Below are 17,635 nucleotides of genomic sequence, written 5' to 3' on the forward strand. Positions count from 1 at the left end.
TGGATTGCATTTCATTGTCTCACCGGAAACCTTAAACAACACACACCCACACCAAGACAGTCTTTGGTCCAAATCCCCTTTAAGAGTTTCACTGTGGATAATGCGGGTGCTAGGTTTTGACAGGGAAGACTAATGCTTGGAATAAAAAATAATATTAAAAAAAAATATATATATATATATATATATATCTGGTCCTGCTTCATTGGGTCTCACAATGAAGTAGTCGTTTAACAGAACACGAAAGGAGAAGAAGAAAAAAAAAGCTGACACATAAAGCTTAACACATTTCAATTGCGCAAAAAGAAAATGGCTGCCTAAAAGTTAAATTGCAACTCAAACATACTCATTAAAACTTGAAAATCAAAAAAAAATCTTCAATAGACCTGATCTGTACTTGCAGCCACTCTTCCTCCTGACTCTGAGGGATTGACTAATTGGACCCCGAATGGCTGACATTGGCTAAATTCAACCGTTACAAAGGCTTGGTAGTTGTAGCAGAGGCATGAATGAAGATGACGGGGCAGATCGTGAAAAAATCTCTGTGGCCTCGAGGCTCGTCCGTCTTCTCCACCGCAGAACGAGGACGCAGTGCTCCTCCTCTGCTCCCCCTTTTTTTCGGAGCCTTCAGTCCTTTTTGTGTATTGATTATTCACGTTTGGTGACTTTGACTTTGGAAGCTGTCACCACTATTTTTGAAATTACACCAAAGTTTTCTTTTGCGTCCTTTGCGAAAGTGAAGGTGAGAGGATGGGAGGTATAAGCCTGGATCAGGCGGAGAGGGAGAGAAAGAAAAAGGAGGGAGGCAGATGATGGATTAACTCCTAGTTTCATGGGACTAGCTGTGGAGTGTGATTTTGTGATGAACGATGTGAGGTGTGCCACTCTGTAAATATTATTCTCCAGTCAACGTGGCCACAGCTGAGCAGAGCAACAGACTCCCAATATAAAATATATTCTCCAAATGTTTACACCCACAGTTGAAAACTTCTTTTCTGTTTCATGAGGAAAACTTCAAACTTTGCCCTCGTGAATGATTATACCATCCATGCTTGATGTGTTGATGAAGAAAACATAGAAGTGGTGTTGTCATGCGTTGCGTGGCCCCTCCCACCCCATTCGGACTCCTCCCCTCTGCGTTATCTCCCTCCGAGGCAGCCGAGGCACGGAAACAGATCACTTTTTAAATCATTCATGAGCACTCCCCAGAAAAGACGGGCATGCAGAAAGCTGAGGGACCGCAATGAGGAATGTGTGATTGTTCCTCTCATATGCGATGATTTATGACACAATGGTTGTAACTGATTTGATAATCACAGTTTATTTCCCCTCAGAAGGGAGGAAAGTTAGCGTCAGCGATTTTGCCCGTTTTCCTTTCATTCCCCTTCTTTTGTTTCAGATGAACGTCTTATCCCCCCCCCTTCCTCTTCAATAGATTTTTCTTTTCTTCCTGCACCTTCCCGCCCCTCCTCTTACTCGTCCCCATAAATATCCTTTTAAATTCACAAATACAATAAAGAATTCTCCCCACCAGTGCCTGCACTGTGCCTTACCCAGCATCTGGCACGAGGGGAATCTCTTGATACCGCGAGCGTGCTTTAAAGCTGAAAAGCATGCTGGGAATTGTAAGTGGGAGAACATGAGGTAGAGGGAGGGTGTCCTTGGAAAGATGGTTTGTTCTCAGTCAGCCACATCAATTAGCATAGCATTATTACAGGCATGGTGTGTTCAAAAGCACACCGGTGTCTTTACTGCGGCACTGTCGCTGTCACTACTAGCATGTAGATGGGCATGGATAAACAACTCATCAGTTGGAGTGCGAATGAGAGAAAACAGAAAATAAGTGCATGTGTTTGTCAATTAGAAACACACTGTCTCACACTGTGATCAAGCCGGTTTTTGATGTCAGAGACTTTTAATGTAACTGCAGTGTTGTCCCTTAATGGGCGGTGGAGAGATGGGAGTCTGCAAGTTTTCAATTCAGCAAAACTGTCCTGATGTCATGATGATCACTTGGTAGTTTGGCAATACTAATAAGAATAAAATCTTCAGTTTGTGCTACAAAGTAAGTTCGAAACGAATCAGGAATTCCTAATCCGCATCACCCCGTGATTGGCCAGCTGTGTGGAGGAGAGGAGCCAGGGTTTGAACCAAGTGGCAACACACCGTGACATCACCCCATTGGTTTTGCAAATTGCCATTTTGAAGCCTCAAGTTTAGCCTTTTGGCCAGCGCCAACTTGGTTTTTGGAAACCAGAAGAAACCATATTCGGGGAGTGTGTGTGTGGGGGGGCTTGACTGAGATATCGTCCACTGCACATCCACCTACATTTGCGACTGTAATAGCCGCCAATCACAGTATCCACACCCCAATGAATACCTTGTTTTTGTGTCAATTTCTCTCTAAATTTACTGAATGAACATCATGCTGTATTGAAGAGGACTTTAAACTATTGATTGAGACCATAAACTCCTCAGGAAAATGTTTACTGACGCTATAAATCAAGTGAGAAGTGGAGTCATTTTCTCATAGACTTCCATAGAAACGGACTTCTTTTTACAACCAGTGGAGTCGCCCTCTGCTGGTGATTCCAGAGAATACAGGGTTTTTTTTCATTATTGACATAACTAAGGTGTATTTGAGTCAATTTCCTTTTTACCAACATTACAAACATTTTCCAGGAGAGACTCTTTTTACGGCCAGCTTCTCACTCCATCTTCAAGTATAGCTCTTTGGAACAACTACAAACAAATTAGATTTTTTTCATGTGGTTTAACACCTTGTGCGAACTAGTTCGACCCTTGGAAAAATTTGATGGTCAATTTTTTTTTTTACTTCGTTCTGACTTTAATAGACCAAATGATTAATTGATTAATCAAAAATAATTGCCAGTTTGTTTTTCAATCATGGGACCAGTTTCACGCTGCATCTCAATTAGATCTGTTGTGTTAAAGTCATACAAAGTTCACCATGCTTTGAAAGAGATAAAGAGGGATATACCTTTCTTAAGCAAAAGATAATGAACATGAGGAATCACGTATTTCAAGTACAGTCTGATTGACTTGCAGTCCTGGTCTTGGCCCTGATTGACACGATTAAAGACCTGCCCCTTATTATCCATCAATTAATTTGCTGTGTTAAACTATTTCACTGTTTATAAAATGTCTGGGGTCCTTCAATAACCACAGCTTCATATTAAGTTGGTAAAAAAAGCATAGGTCCTTTCATTAATTGCAAAATAATGCAGGAAATTGTTCTGTTTAGAAAATCTGTTCAGGTCAGATATGAATCTGATTCCTACACTATTTCGCCGCAACACAAATTCATTCCTATGGAGAGTATTAAGCAAAACAGCATAATTACTGAATAAGCACAGCAGTTTGGGCTACAGCTCAGAGCGCTGGTAAACACTGTCCTTTCTGTTTTTTTTAACAAAGACCCCCAAGTTTAAGTTGTTGTACTAATTGTCTTGCTAACTGTACCATTGTGTACAGTACTGTACTCACTTCCCCTCCTCTGTTCCCCTCTCCTCACCTCCTCTCCTCCTCTGGTTCGGGGCTGGGGTAGCTCTCTTCTCATATGACTAATGATGTTCTTTCAGTCTCAAGGTTTTAGCAGGATAATTATATTAACCCTTGTCCTCTGGCTGATCCCAGCTCAGCTCCGTTCCCCAGGCATCCTCCCCTTCACGCTCTCTCTGGAATTAGACGCTAATTCACACACACAGACACACACACACACACAGGAATGCGGGAATGCACAATATAGCTGTACACCAATGTGTGTTTTAGGAGACTTGCTCCAAACAAGTTTTTCATTTAAAAGAGAGGACGTGCAGCTAAGAACATGGGAGCGAGCCTGTGAATGTAATTGTGTTTGTGGGGGGAAATTAAGGTGCATATGTGTGAATATGGGTGAAGGCCTGCGGGCAGCGGGTTCGCAAATGTGTTGCGGTGATAATTTCTAATAACGTCTATTCACATATTAGCGGTTCAGAAGAGGGTTGTGTCTCCGAAGTTCATACGGCGGGAATATTGTCTCAGGGAGGAGGAGTGTATTCTGTCCAACTCCAAAGTTTTTCATTCTGATACACACACTCACACACACAACAGACATAAAGATCCTAAAAAGAGCCATACTGCCCCGGGGAGTAAGGAGACTCTGTGGGGGGGGGGCATAACAGGAAGAACCTTCCACCACACCCCATGTCATTCCAGAGTTTTTGTCTCTTCATCACTTTTTCATTCCTCTCTACGCCTCCCATCTCTCCTTTACTTTTTCTTCCTCCTCGTTCATATCTTTAACTAAGGGGACGTATAATAACACCCCCACCCCCCATCCAACTTGCACCCAATTTCCCCTCTCCCTAGGTGTTAGCCTTTGCTGTAGACATCATTAAAACACATTGAGCAGCAGTAAGTACTCTGCGGGGGGGTTCTCCTCTAATATCCAGCACAGCACACACACAGTGATCTCAGGACCGTCAGGGCTCGATGGAGGGAGGCCAGCGCTCTTTGGTCGGAGGGAGCGCTGAGGTGCCGTGACATGGCTGCCTCGGTAAGAACGGAGTCAGCCATTCTGCATTTTCATGCTGCATCATGCTGCATGAATATTACAATGCTGGCGTGCAGTCTTAAATTACCACCCGCCAAGTGCCAAATGCCGGTGAAATATGTCTTGTGCGGATGAATTAATAAGGGTCACTCATCACAGTGGTCAGTGCTGTTTGACAGCGCATCTATTTATGGGCGACAACATCCAGCATATGTTATTATGTAATTTCATGTTAAAATACAGTGATTTTTGCAATCCTTTTTTCTTTCAAACAGATAAAGGCACAAGTACTTAAGACAAATATACTTGAGTGATGTATTTTTGACTGATTGGAGATTGATGAGATTGGGTGATGAGAGATTTGTATATTTGTATATGTAGTTTCTAGAAAGTAAATGTGTCAAAGTGATGTGTCAGACTCGCAGCCGAGTTTGTGCTGAAACAAACCATATACTTGGGGCAAAGAATCGGACTTTAAACAAAAGCAAACATGAATCTCTATCAAAAATGAATAAAAATGTACTTATTTAGGTCCACATAAGCTAACATATCCATGAGTTTGAAGCGTCATTAGAGCCGTCAATATCATATTGATAATTTTATTTTTCTTATCTTACATCTGTATTTTTGCTGTAACAATCCTGAGGTAGAAAAAGTATGTGTTTAATTTGCCAGTGTTGCAAGCATTGTGCCAAATTTTGAGCTTGGCTCAACTTTTTTTGCTGGATGACCCTGCATATTTTTTTATTGACAATGATTGAACCGGCTAGTTTTTTCATCCAGTAGAGTTCACTACAGTCCGTAGATGTACAGAGGATTAGTTAAAGGTAAATCAGAAACACTGTACAATAAGCCACACTGAAGAGGAGCAAATAAATCAACGTAACACTACTTAGCTGCAGACGACTGGTTTACTGAGATAATAAGCAAAGGAACAGCAAATCTTAACGGGACAGGTGAACTCCTCTGAATTAGTATGAGAAACCATGTCACCAAGACACTTTCTCAAAGCCAGGGTTACAACGAGAACGAGAAAGTTATTTACAAATTACGCCTTGTGCTCAAGCACAGAGAATTCACTGGAAACAGCCAGGGTGACAAAATCCTTTGAAAGCTGCATATTAATCACCGCTGTAGTTTGAAAGGCCAGCAAAAACAGTCAATTTCACACAGCTGGCACGTAACACACAACTGAACTGTTCAAATTTCTCAAACACAAACACACACACACACACACACACACACACACACAGAGAGAGAGAGAGAGTTTCTGCTGCACTCATGAGAACGGTCCTCTGAGGTCTGGGCTGGAGAACAGGATGTGCCAAGGCTCTATTATTTAGTTATTTGGTCCTGTGCATACAGTACATACTTCAGAGAGCAGGTTGCTTAAAGTGGGGCCTGACTATGCCTGCTGCTCTTCACACGACCCAAGCCGACCAATCAGAGGGCTGCTCTCAGGTCGGAACAGCCAGATAGTCAGCACGCAATAGCCATTTACTGTATCCTGTGTAAATAATTTACTAATACGCTTAGTCTCAAACAGTCTCCTCCTTCTCTCTCTCTCTCAGTCTCCGTCTAGGTCTTTTATATCTCTATATCTCTATATCCATCCCTCTCTATCTGGTGCATGATCCTAAACTAAAAGACGCACTATTTGACACAGAGCAGACTGTGATAATTTAATGAATCCTCCCACATACACACCAGGGAGGTCACACATCTCCGTGCACTGTATAGTAGACACACACACAACAAACACATGGTGTGGATTTCAAAGAAGGTCAAGGTCATTACTGCGCTTTGAATAAGTTAAGATTGGATTTGCCGAATATTTCACTCTTAAAAAATCAGTGGACATATTTAGTGTAGAAACTGTGGACACAGTTTTTTTTTCCCTCAGGTGGCTTTTGGGATATTCCAGAGGAAAGATGGAAAACTGAGAGACTAGAACGAGACTGAGGGAAAGACAGGAGGAGAGGCATTTTGAGGTCTTTTGCTGTTAACAACCATCATTGTATATGACAGAATGAGCTTGGATGGAGTGATTTCTGCGGGTATGAAAAAGAAGCACAGTGTAATCCTACACACCACATGATTGCATGGGTGGTCAGTTATAGATTACCTGTTTAGTCGGGAGGGAAGAGAGGGAGCACACATGTGAGGGAGAGGATGGATGATGGGGAGAGAAAAAAAACTAAGAAGGTGAGGTGGGCTCGAGGGGAGCGGAGAGGGAACGTTTGAAGAGACTCTCGCTGCTCCCCTGCTACGGAGGGCTGCACTCGAGGAAAATCGATCCTCTCCCTTCAGAGAAAGAAATTTATGAAGCTGGAACATAAACGCAGTCATGTCCAATTAGCTGCTCTGAATTTACGAGGCGAGGAGAGGAAGTGGGAGGGGATGTGGTGATAAAGACTTCAGCAGAAGCCAATAAGGCGTGCGGCTGATCAATGAGCCCGGCATCACGCAACTCCCACTCCTCGCTTGGTCCCTCCTCACTGTTATGCATCTCCAGAAAAAAATGTTGAAATGTTCAATTGCCTAGTTAAAGTCGCATCCACTCCTCCTCCCTCATAGGAAATTCAGAATGAATATGTGAATATATTCATTTGAAAGTTTAGACACAGCAGACGCAGGGTTTCTCCTGCTTCATTAAGTCCATGCTCTTTTTAAGTGTGCTGGAGGCTTCAACTTTCCACATCATACTCAAGTAAGTCGAATACTTTGAATTTCAAAGTAGTTGCAACATCCCAATATGGTGCGCATATTAAATACGCGTTTAAATTTAGATTTAAGGTGAGCACAGGGAAATCCCCTTCAGCAGATGAATTTGAACACACCATCTTGTGTAGCACACGATCCGATCGAAGTGGGGATGTTTCCAACAACAATGTCATGTATCAATTGACTTCATACAAAGTGAAGTAAACATTAAAAACTAAATCTAATAATTAAAATTCGCCCCAGTACGTTTGCATAGGTCAGACATTTTTTTTCTCACATACAGCCCCTCCGGAAAAGTTTAGGAAAATGCTCGGACTTCAGTGTCCGAAGGGCAGCTTTGGAGAGTTTTGCCGCAGTTCTTCTTCGTGTAATCGCAGACTGACTCTGTGATGTTGAGAACAGGGTTCTACAGGGGGCCACAACATCCGCTGTGGGACTTTCCGACTCTGACGTTACAGCAAGTTGAATAGGAATCGACACGTCTAAAGTGCCTGAAACGTTTGCGGAGCACTGTGCATCACAAAACATCCATATGCAGTAACAATAAGTTAAAGTCACTTTTGAGTGAACTCTGGACACAAAGGATAAATGTGTCCATAACAAAGTACAATCTCAGAATGAGGCGGGGTTAATGCCCATGCCCATCACATGCACATGGACCCACATATCATCAGCCAGTTCTGGTCTGGGTTAGGGCTGCAGCTATCTCTTTTATTAGTAATCAAGTATTCTACCGATCATTCCATCGATCGATAGAGTAATCGGAGAAGAAATACTTTTGCTCTATTGAGAGGAGTGTTGATCTTTTATCCTGCTCGTCTTTCCGGACCGTAGTCAGGGAGCAGGGAGATAGTTTCTCAACGCTTCGTGTGGAACCGAGGCGTTGCTTTACTGCACTGCTTTATCTGCTGTTATCATTGCACACCTGACTTCTAGCTGCTCCGCTCCTTTTCTCTCTCTCTCTCTAGTGACTCTCTCGTTCCACGCACGTACAAATACTTCACGCACTGCCACATTCACGACAGAGTTACGCTTTTTATTAGCTTAAAATGATCCCAAACTTTGGACACTTTCTGTTTTCTTCCGCCTGTTTCACTGTTTTCGCTCTCTTGATCTATTTTGTAATCCGCACCGGCTCTTAAACCTTCACTGCACATATCCACAGCAGAAGCCCGTTGTGCGACGGTAATAATCATCCGTGTACGGAAACACAGTGAGCAGTACAACGCTAGCTATATTGATTTAACGAAGCTTCTAGGCAAATAATTTAGCATCAAGGGTTCTTTAGTAATCAAATGATTCAAATCAGTAGAGGAAACATTTCAGCCCTAGTCTGTCTCTCAGTTCCAAAAGCACAGACAGGCTTTCCCTCTACTATTACTCCAGCAAATTGTTTGGATGGTTGAGTATATTGTGGTTTCAAGAGAAGAAGTTGCGAGGACCAAGTGGGCCTTCTCGGAGACGGCCGATCGAACACAGGGAGGAAGAGGAGGGGAGATCTCCTGCTGGGTCAGAGCGGCATTGATGAAGTCTGTCATCTCAGGTTAGAGCGCGTCAGTGCAGACCCTCCCTCCTGCTCCTCCTCCGAGCCCCATGGCTGCAGTCAGAGGCCGCCCGACTGTCAGGGCTGAGACACAACTGCCCTACTCCCTGCTGCACCGACTGCTCAACCCCCCCCCCACCCATATGCTCTCCCTGCCCCACTATAGTTTTCCCCCCACCCACTCCTCTCAAACGCATGTCCACATCCCAATTTGCCCAACGCACTAGTCAGTGAGCACTGGTGCGACGGGCAGTATGAAGAGCAGAGGGGGTAAAAAGCAGAACAGATCGGGAAAGACAGAGAGGACGAGAGGAAGAGCAAAGACAGGAGGACTGGAACAACTACAGCTACATTGAATATGGGAGCAAACGGAAGAAATTACGGAGGGAGTGCAAAAGCGAAAAGAAAAAAGAGAGAGAGAGAGAGAGAGAGAGGGAGTGATAGCTGCATCCCCGGAGAGGAATGGAGGCATAGGCGTCGACTACCGTACAGAGACAGATAAAGCCCCATTAACTGCTGCTTCCAGCTGCTTTCTCGGGCTCTGCCACCACATGACTCCCCCCTTGATGTTTGTTTATCTTTCTTCTTATTTATTCCCCTAATTGCTGCAACTCTGCCGTCTAAAACAGGCGATCCTCTTATTTTTAGATACACAGGGCCAACATGGCTTCACAGAGACGGGCTGCGGGGAGGATGGACAGAGAGAGACACACAGCCTGGGCAGCGATACAGAAAGACAGATAAAATCATCGTCAAGAGGTCATTAGATCCAAAAGAGAGTTTGAGCGGGCAGATATGTACTGTAGATGTATGATGTGACGGTATATGATCTTACACACAAGTCATAGAGGAGAACTCCTGTGTCCTGTGCGATGAGCGTAGATGGGTTTTGTTTAAGCTTAGAAAAGGTTAACTTCTTCTGCACTTTGTGTAATTTTTTTAACTTTTCTGAGTGCATCTGTCGGTAAAGTTAAAAACTGAGCATCCGACAGGGGACACTTCATGGTGGTGCACCGCTAATTCCTTTTCCAGTTTCCGGAAGTGCTAGAAATTCTATGCGAATGCAACGTATTCTGGACCGTTTTCTGCAACCGTATTTCATGCTGTGTTCCATTATACCTCGGAACTCAGGACCCTGGAAGTCGGGGTGGTAATATTTGTCCGACCTCCCGAGTTGCAGTGGAACCAGAACGGAGTACAACACGATTTACACGGAGGTCGGGTCCCCCTGATGTTACTATATTTAACTAATTCAAAGTTGACGAAAAAACATTGGTTCTTTGTTGCTGGCTATATTGCCAAAAGTATTCGCTCACCTGCCTTGACTCGCATATGAACTTAAGTGACATCCCATTCTTAATCCATAGGGTTTAATATGACGTCTGTCTATCCTTTGCAGCTATAACAGCTTCAACTCTTCTGGGAAGGTTTCCACAAGGTTTAGGAGTGTGTTTATGGGAATTTTTGACCATTCTTCCAGAAGCGCATTTGTGAGGTCACACACTGATGTTGGACAGGAAGGCCTGGCTCTCAGTCTCTGCTCTAATTCATCCCAAAGATGTTCTATCAGGTTTAGGTCAGGACTCTGTGCAAGCCAGTCAAGTTCATCCACACCAAACTCTCTCATCCATGTCTTAATGGACCTTGCTTTGTGCACTGGTGCACAGTCATGATGGAACAGGAAGGGGCCATCCCCAAACTGTTCCCACAAAGTTGGGAGCATGGAATTGTCCAAAATCTCTTGGTATGCTGAAGCATTCAGAGTTCCTTTCACTGAAGCTAAGGGGCCAAGCCCAGCTCCTGAAAAACAACCCCACACTATAATCCCCCCTCCACCAAACTTTACACTTGGCACAATGCAGTCAGACAAGTACCGTTCTCCTGGCAACGGCCAAACCCAGACTCGTCCAGCAGATTGCAAGATGGAGAAGCACGATTCGTCACTCCAGAGAATGCGTCTCCACTGCTATAGAGTCCAGTGGCGGCGTGCTTTACACCACTGCATCCAACGCTTTTCATTGCACTTGGTGATGTATGGCTTGGCTGCAGCTGCTCGGCCATGGAAAACCATCCCATGAAGCTCTCTACGCACTGTTCTTGAGCTAATCTGAAGACCACATGAAGTTTGGAGGTCTGTAGTGATTGACTCTGCAGAAAGTTGGCGACCTCTGCGCACTATGCGCCTCAGCATCCGCTGACCCCGCTCCCTCATTTTACGTGGCCTACCACGTCGTGGCTGAGTTGCTGTCGTTCCCAATCGCTTCCACTTTGTTATAATACCACTGACAGTTGACTGTGGAATATTTAGGAGTGAGGAAATTTCACGACTGGACTTGTTGCACAGGTGGCATCCTATCACAGTACCACGCTGCAATTCACTGAGCTCCTGAGAGCGACCCATTCTTTCACAAATGTTTGTAGAAACAGTCTGCATGCCTAAGTGCTTGATTTTATACACCTTTGGCCATGGAAGTGATTGGAACACCTGATATCAATTATTTGGATGGGTGAGTGAATACTTTTGGCAATATAGTATAAATTTCTGTGAATACGTTCTTCTAAATATTACACACTGTAGCTTTAAGGAAATAATCTCAACCATTTTGAGTTACTTCAACATCACCATAAAAACATTAATCATCCTAGAGGAGGTTGTATGGCAAGAGCAACTTATGTTCATGGAGCAATGCTTTCCTTTGCCCAGCATGTTGGACAAACTTTACTTGAGGATATGTTCAATTGAACATAATATGGAAGTCATGAAGACTAACTAATGTTTTGCCAATTAGCAGCTGATTCAGAGCAGATGATGGAATGATCTAATTGATATAAGAACGATCAGTAGGCACAAATAATCATTACTGACGGATTTGACAGGAAACAGTGTGAGGAACTTATGATCTACTATAAAGCCCTCGTTTTTTTAATTCTTCAGTCTCCGTAATTAAAACAATCAGCCCACGGTTTGTGCGGCTCCGCTGTAAACTGTTTACTGCCGGCAGCAGTCAACAACGTCGCTTCCAGCACGGCTCTGGCACCTGTGCAATGAAAACACATCTGCTGTAACCACAGGTGTTGCCAGTTCCACCAGCTGAAATCCTCAGTGGTCAGGATTAGAACTTTAAAAAGAGGTGCCCCTGTGGAGCTACGTTATGTTTCTTACCTAAACACCAATGTGTTTAGGTATCCCTCAGGTCTGACAAACGTGCTGAGTGCATGACTTTCCTCATAAAAAACATCTGTAAATTCATTAGGTTTGAAACAAATGGTTTACATCCACGTTACTGGCGAGTCATTATTGCCTCTGCTGCACATCTCGGCGGATCATCGCCACCTATCTGCAAGTGTAGTGCAATGAAATCCTCTGCAGGCACGTTCACCCTCACCATAGCGCCTTTAGAAATGGAACAGAGTACATTTAAGGTAACGGCCTGATAAACACAAGTATTGACCCATAATTCCACCAGCTAATTTAAACACCACACCTTGTTTGTGTGTGGTTTCTAATGCAGACTGGAATGCATTTGCATCGCTGATTTTCTTCCTGTTCCTACTAGAGAATCTCTATCTCTCTCTCTCATCCTGCTTTATCCTGCCCTTCTTTGTCTTATCCTTCGCTCACCTTCTCTCATTTCATCTGTCTCACTCTCTCTCTCGCTCGCTAAGCAAACAGACAGGCTTGTGATGGATCCAGCTGTCCCGTCTTAACTTCCCTCAGCTCAGAGCTGCTACTCCCACTTTGATGACTTTGCAGTGAAGGCAGACATCTTGCACATTAACATATGATTGTGCCCATGTATTATTTGTGTGTGTGTGTGTGTGTGTGTGTGTGGTGGTGGGGGGGATCGGGAGAAATCCCAGTGCAAGCTGTCATCGGAAAGAGAGGCAGCAAGAGAGACAAGATGGCACTTGAAAAGTCAGAGTGTCACATCAGTCATGTGGAAGGAATGCGAGGCTAGAAAGTAGACTTGGTCTTCTCAGGCTGTTCAGTGTGACTGGACACAGAAAAGCAGGTCAAGGGGATAAAAGTGTCAGCAAAGACTCAACCTCTAAGACTGCGACTCAAAGTTACAGATTAAAGTAGCAGAGGACTATTGGGTCAGTCGTATTCTATTGTGGTGAATTCAAGGAACTAGATATATCTATGCAGGCTTTAACGTCAGGGTATTTACTGTCGTTTAGATAATTGACAAGAGGAAGGCCATTTTCTTTTCTACTACACTGCAGCCTTTAGGGCCCGCGAGACACAAACTGCACAGCAGTGTACCTAGAAAATCACTCTGCTCTTCTGTATTGATTCTAAACTACAACTCCTAGATCCCACACTCAGCGGCACTCACACTTCTGAGATGAGGCAGATGAGATTTATCGCCAAAGATGCAGGAGATGAGAAGCCGTGATACGTTCAGCGCTGTCAGTCACTCAGTGCAGGCATTAGTCACCGTGCCTCTGCTTCTCTGATCTGTTGTCTGTCATCGCTGCTCTCGGAGAAAATGCATCACAATCACTCGAGGCAGAATCTCACACACACACAATCACACCTGTCCCATTTCACACACATTCACCCCGTCGAACGCACGCGCTATTTTCTCCATGAAAAAGAGATGTTCAATTTCCCCCCCTCGCTAAGTGGACAGCTTGTGTCCTTCAGAAAAGCATGCAGGAAACAAGGCCTTGTCGGCAAATGGATTCTCCCTGGCACATCCTGTCAGCTCGTCCGGGCGATCAGAGAAAACCGTGGGTAATTTATAGGAGTGAGAGCAACAGTGTGATATCCGACACAACTCACCATGATCAACTGTCCCGTGAAGATAGCTTGGTGTTTCTGAGGTCCAGTCATTGCTATTCTGTATGTAAAATAATGTTGTTAAAGTAGGGCTGGGGTTGATCGGCTGACAGCATAAACCAAAATAAGATGGGGACGGAAAAAAAACTGATGAGAAAGTGCGGATTAGTTAGAGGAAGGAAGATTGAAGTAGTCATCTCTCCAGAATACAGGGGCCATTCTTTGAATATTTGATGCAGACGGATAGCTGTTCACTCCAGTGGAACAAACTGGATTGGAGTCCAGTCGCTCATCTGGAAAAGGCTGTAATTTAAAGTTGTAGCTGCCGAGTGTCCTTAAGATCCTCATTTCCTTCCCGGCAGAACTTCGACCCCTGGATCAGCCCACCTGGGCCCTGCCCTCTGCTGGGGTCGTTGGGTGTACGCGCATATAGAGGGAGAGGTTTATGCATGCCAGAGAACTAATACAAAAACATAGACTCAAAACACTTACTGCAGTCGCAGTGTTGCATACAGAGCGGGGAAACCCACAATATTTTCCTCACACTTTTGGGGTATTCTTTTTTTGTCTTTTCTTTTTTAAGTCAACCTCATGCTGTTTTTTCAAAAACTATTTGGAAAGTGGAAACAAAAAACATGTCTTTTAGTGATTTAACTTTTTTGAAGATTAAACATTTCCACCAAAACTACATATATATATATATATATATATATATATATATATATATGGCGATGATCATACATGTTTTGAAAATATAATCATACTGCATAATTCAATTCAAACAAAGCAGCAACTAATGATTAGTTTTGTTATCAATTAATTGGTTGATTATAATTATTTTTTTTCTAATTCTTTCTGTTTCTACTATTTATTTGGTCGGAAAAAACAGAAAAAACAGCGAATATGAAAAAAATAAAATCTTTCCTGGAGCTCAAGGTGACCTTGTTTTATTCGATCAACAGTCCAAAACCCTAAAAGAAATGTATTTTTTATCATATATAATTAGCTTGAACAATGAATGGCATGATGAATAGATTATTAACTCGGCTGCTTTCTTCTTTTCAAATTACTGATCTATTAATCGACGAACAGATTTCAACTCGACGTTCAGTCAATCAAGACATTTTGTCTTTTGGAATAATTTTCACATTATTTTAAAAACGGTTTGATTTTTTTTTGTTACTTCACTTCAGCCAGATTGTAGCTGCTCTGATCAAACGCCCCAGAATCAGATGGACTGGCAACTATACAAACTGCACTAACACACATCAAAGTAGGGATGGAGGCTGTAGCTTTGCCAGTGACTTCTGAGAGAAAACTGAATTTGAGCCAAAAAAACAACAACAGAACACTGTAAACTTAACATTCTAACCGTGATATTTTCCATTCATAGGCTTATACATCCATAAAACCACATATACTTTTACTACAAAGAATAAAAACACAGATACAATACACACAGGTATAAAGGAAGTTAGTGCTAATATTAAGTCTTTCTTTTTACTTTAATTTGTCAGGTATCAGGTGTCATTTACAGTATCTGCTCAGGATACAAAAATGCTGATGCAACTTCAAAAGCTACAATCTTAATCTGGTTTTACATCTATTACCATAATGCAATTCACTCAAGAGTTATGTGTGCACTGTCTAAACAGCAGACCTTCTACAGTCGATACTTGCACTCCCCCACCAGTTAGTTCCAAGTGAGGAGGCCTTCCAGGCGAGAAGCGAAACGTCCTCACGAAAGTCCTCTATAAAGCAAAGCACTTAGAAATAACATAACCTGTTTGACTGAGAATCTTCACAGATCTACTTGTTCTCGTCTTTTTTCGCTGATGTAAAATGCTCCTACGTCTACCACCATTAACACAGCACTTAGAACCAGCGAGTGATTACAACTTGCGGGACACACAAACACACATTAACACCAACACGTGTTACCTATGTTTTCTCTTCTGTTTTTAGGTGTAAGTGTAACCTCCATGCCTCCCAGTGCCTGTTGCTGGATGGGAACCTCCAGTGCCAGTGTGAACACAACACCACGGGTCAGGACTGCCAGCGCTGCAGGAAGGGCTTCAAAGCCAAGTCCTGGAAGGCCGGTTCCTACCTGCCCACACCTAACGGATCCCCCAACACCTGTACGTACCCAGAATATGTTTATCTGTTCCTACTGTGTTCATCCAACTCATCAAATTTGGGTATCTGGGGTGTCTGCCAAAACCCTACAGCCTGGCTCTGAACCACTGGTTCAGATTTCTCACCCACTGTGATGTCACAGTTGGGCTCTTTTGGGATAAACCCACCTTCAATCTGAGAATCTCCACTTTTCTGGTAAAGGGGCTTGACATTTCCAACACATTTTGAAATCAGTTGACCAATCACAACAGCCTGGGCCAGCTGGCCAATCAGAGCAGACTGGGGTTTATCAGGAGAGGGGGAGCTAAAAGAAATCCAGGCGTTTTAGACAGAGGGTAAAATGAAGAGCTGGAGGAATGGGCAGCATGAGAACACTGATAACTTTTCTGAATGTAAACATTTTCCAATGGTAACCGAAATTAAAAATTTGAACCTGAATATGAGCATTATATGTCACCTTTTAACTCTGCAGACCTTTAACATACACACAAAACTATATGACACTTTGAGATTGCTTTTAGCAATGAAAAGTATTATAATTATTATAACACACTAGAGGAAAGGGAAAACTTTTGAGTACGGTTTATTCTGCATTATATTATAATTAGTGCTGTCACCATTGACGCGTTAATCTTTGCGTTAACTGTTAACTATTTAACGCGTACATTTTTTGTTTGCCATCGACGCATTTTGTTTACTTCCTGTGGCGGGTGACAAAATTTGTGCCGCATAACCTTTAACCATTAGCCATCCTGGCTAAAGATGGATACGGACAAGGAAGGAGTTTAAGGAGTTGAAAGTACGTCATCTGGAAATCTGTAGTTCACAGGAGAGAATCTGTGCTCAAAGTTCAAAAAAAGCTATTAAACAAGAGTATTTGAATTTAAATCCTTCGTTTGAGTTGATTCTACATTAAATCCATCATTTAACATTTAAATATCCATTATTACAAACTTCAGTCTTAAGAAAAAAAAAATTGTGGGATAAATGTTTTTGTTTTTTATCTATTGACAGCACTAATTATTATTATGCATAATAAGAAACGGTCCAGTAGGTAATCCCACGCAAAACGGCAATTTTTTGTTCTCAACAAATGTGATATGTGTTAATTAGAGAACTTTAAAAGGTGCTAGTAGGCTGATTTTCTCGCTGTTAGACGGCGCAACGATATCAATTTCTCCCCAGATTTCAGTCCTTGTGCTAAGCTCAGATAAACAGCTGCGGACTACAGCTTCATATCCGACAGACAAGAATTTTTTACCTCACAATTTTTTTACCTCATTCCATTGTTCATATAAAATACATTAATTAGTGCAGCTCTCACCCTCTGGAGTCTACAACCATGCTGGTGTGATCAAATGTGATGTGTCTAGAGTGTTTCTGGGTCCAATGCAGTATGTTGATACACTATTTCAAAGTGAAAAATGAAATGTTCGGTGATATAGGCAATGTAGTGCTGCAAGAAAATAAAGCAAACATTGGCATGGTAAACCTTTTTCTGATGTGGTAATTAAGGCAAAATCATACGCATTCAAAAATGACATTAATAGCCCAGGACTCAGAAGGTTTAAGATATGTGACAGCTGATAAAATCGGCAGACTGATTCATCAGTCCAGCTCTAGTTTAGAATCACTAATGTTTCGCTGGCTCCGCGTCTTGTTAGCTGATGTTGGCTCGAACAGCTCCAGCACCAGTGTGCCCAGCGCTGGTGTTAGCTGGTGTTTGGAGAAGAGAGTAAATCTTACTGTAGCCTCCCTGCATGGACAGTAAACTGGTCCGAGGGAAATATGTGACAGGAAAACTGTGATGACACAGTAGCACAGATTCTTCAAAGCCAGTGGGGGAAATGTATTCCTTCAATTCCTCATATTCACTTTTGATCTCTTATTCTAC

General features: G+C 42.8%; 2 protein-coding genes across 5 annotated transcripts in view; one reads left to right on the forward strand and one right to left on the reverse strand.

The window, feature by feature from the left end:
- The window catches only part of rapgef1b (Rap guanine nucleotide exchange factor (GEF) 1b), a 205,835-nt gene that overhangs the window by 152,030 nt on the left and 36,170 nt on the right, over nt 1-17,635 (reverse strand). The gene's annotated exons all lie outside the window — the stretch shown is intronic.
- Nucleotides 1-17,635, forward strand: part of ntng2b (netrin g2b) — a 66,180-nt gene that overhangs the window by 21,447 nt on the left and 27,098 nt on the right. For all 3 annotated transcript variants that reach the window (XM_047329551.1, XM_047329552.1, XM_035609028.2), the window contains exon 4: nt 15,571-15,743. In XM_047329551.1, coding sequence (XP_047185507.1) covers nt 15,571-15,743 — 173 coding nt within the window. The remainder of the gene's footprint in view (nt 1-15,570; nt 15,744-17,635) is intronic.

Source organism: Scophthalmus maximus, chromosome 20 (assembly GCF_022379125.1).
Source record: "Scophthalmus maximus strain ysfricsl-2021 chromosome 20, ASM2237912v1, whole genome shotgun sequence".
In the NCBI taxonomy this organism is placed as follows: domain Eukaryota; kingdom Metazoa; phylum Chordata; class Actinopteri; order Pleuronectiformes; family Scophthalmidae; genus Scophthalmus; species Scophthalmus maximus.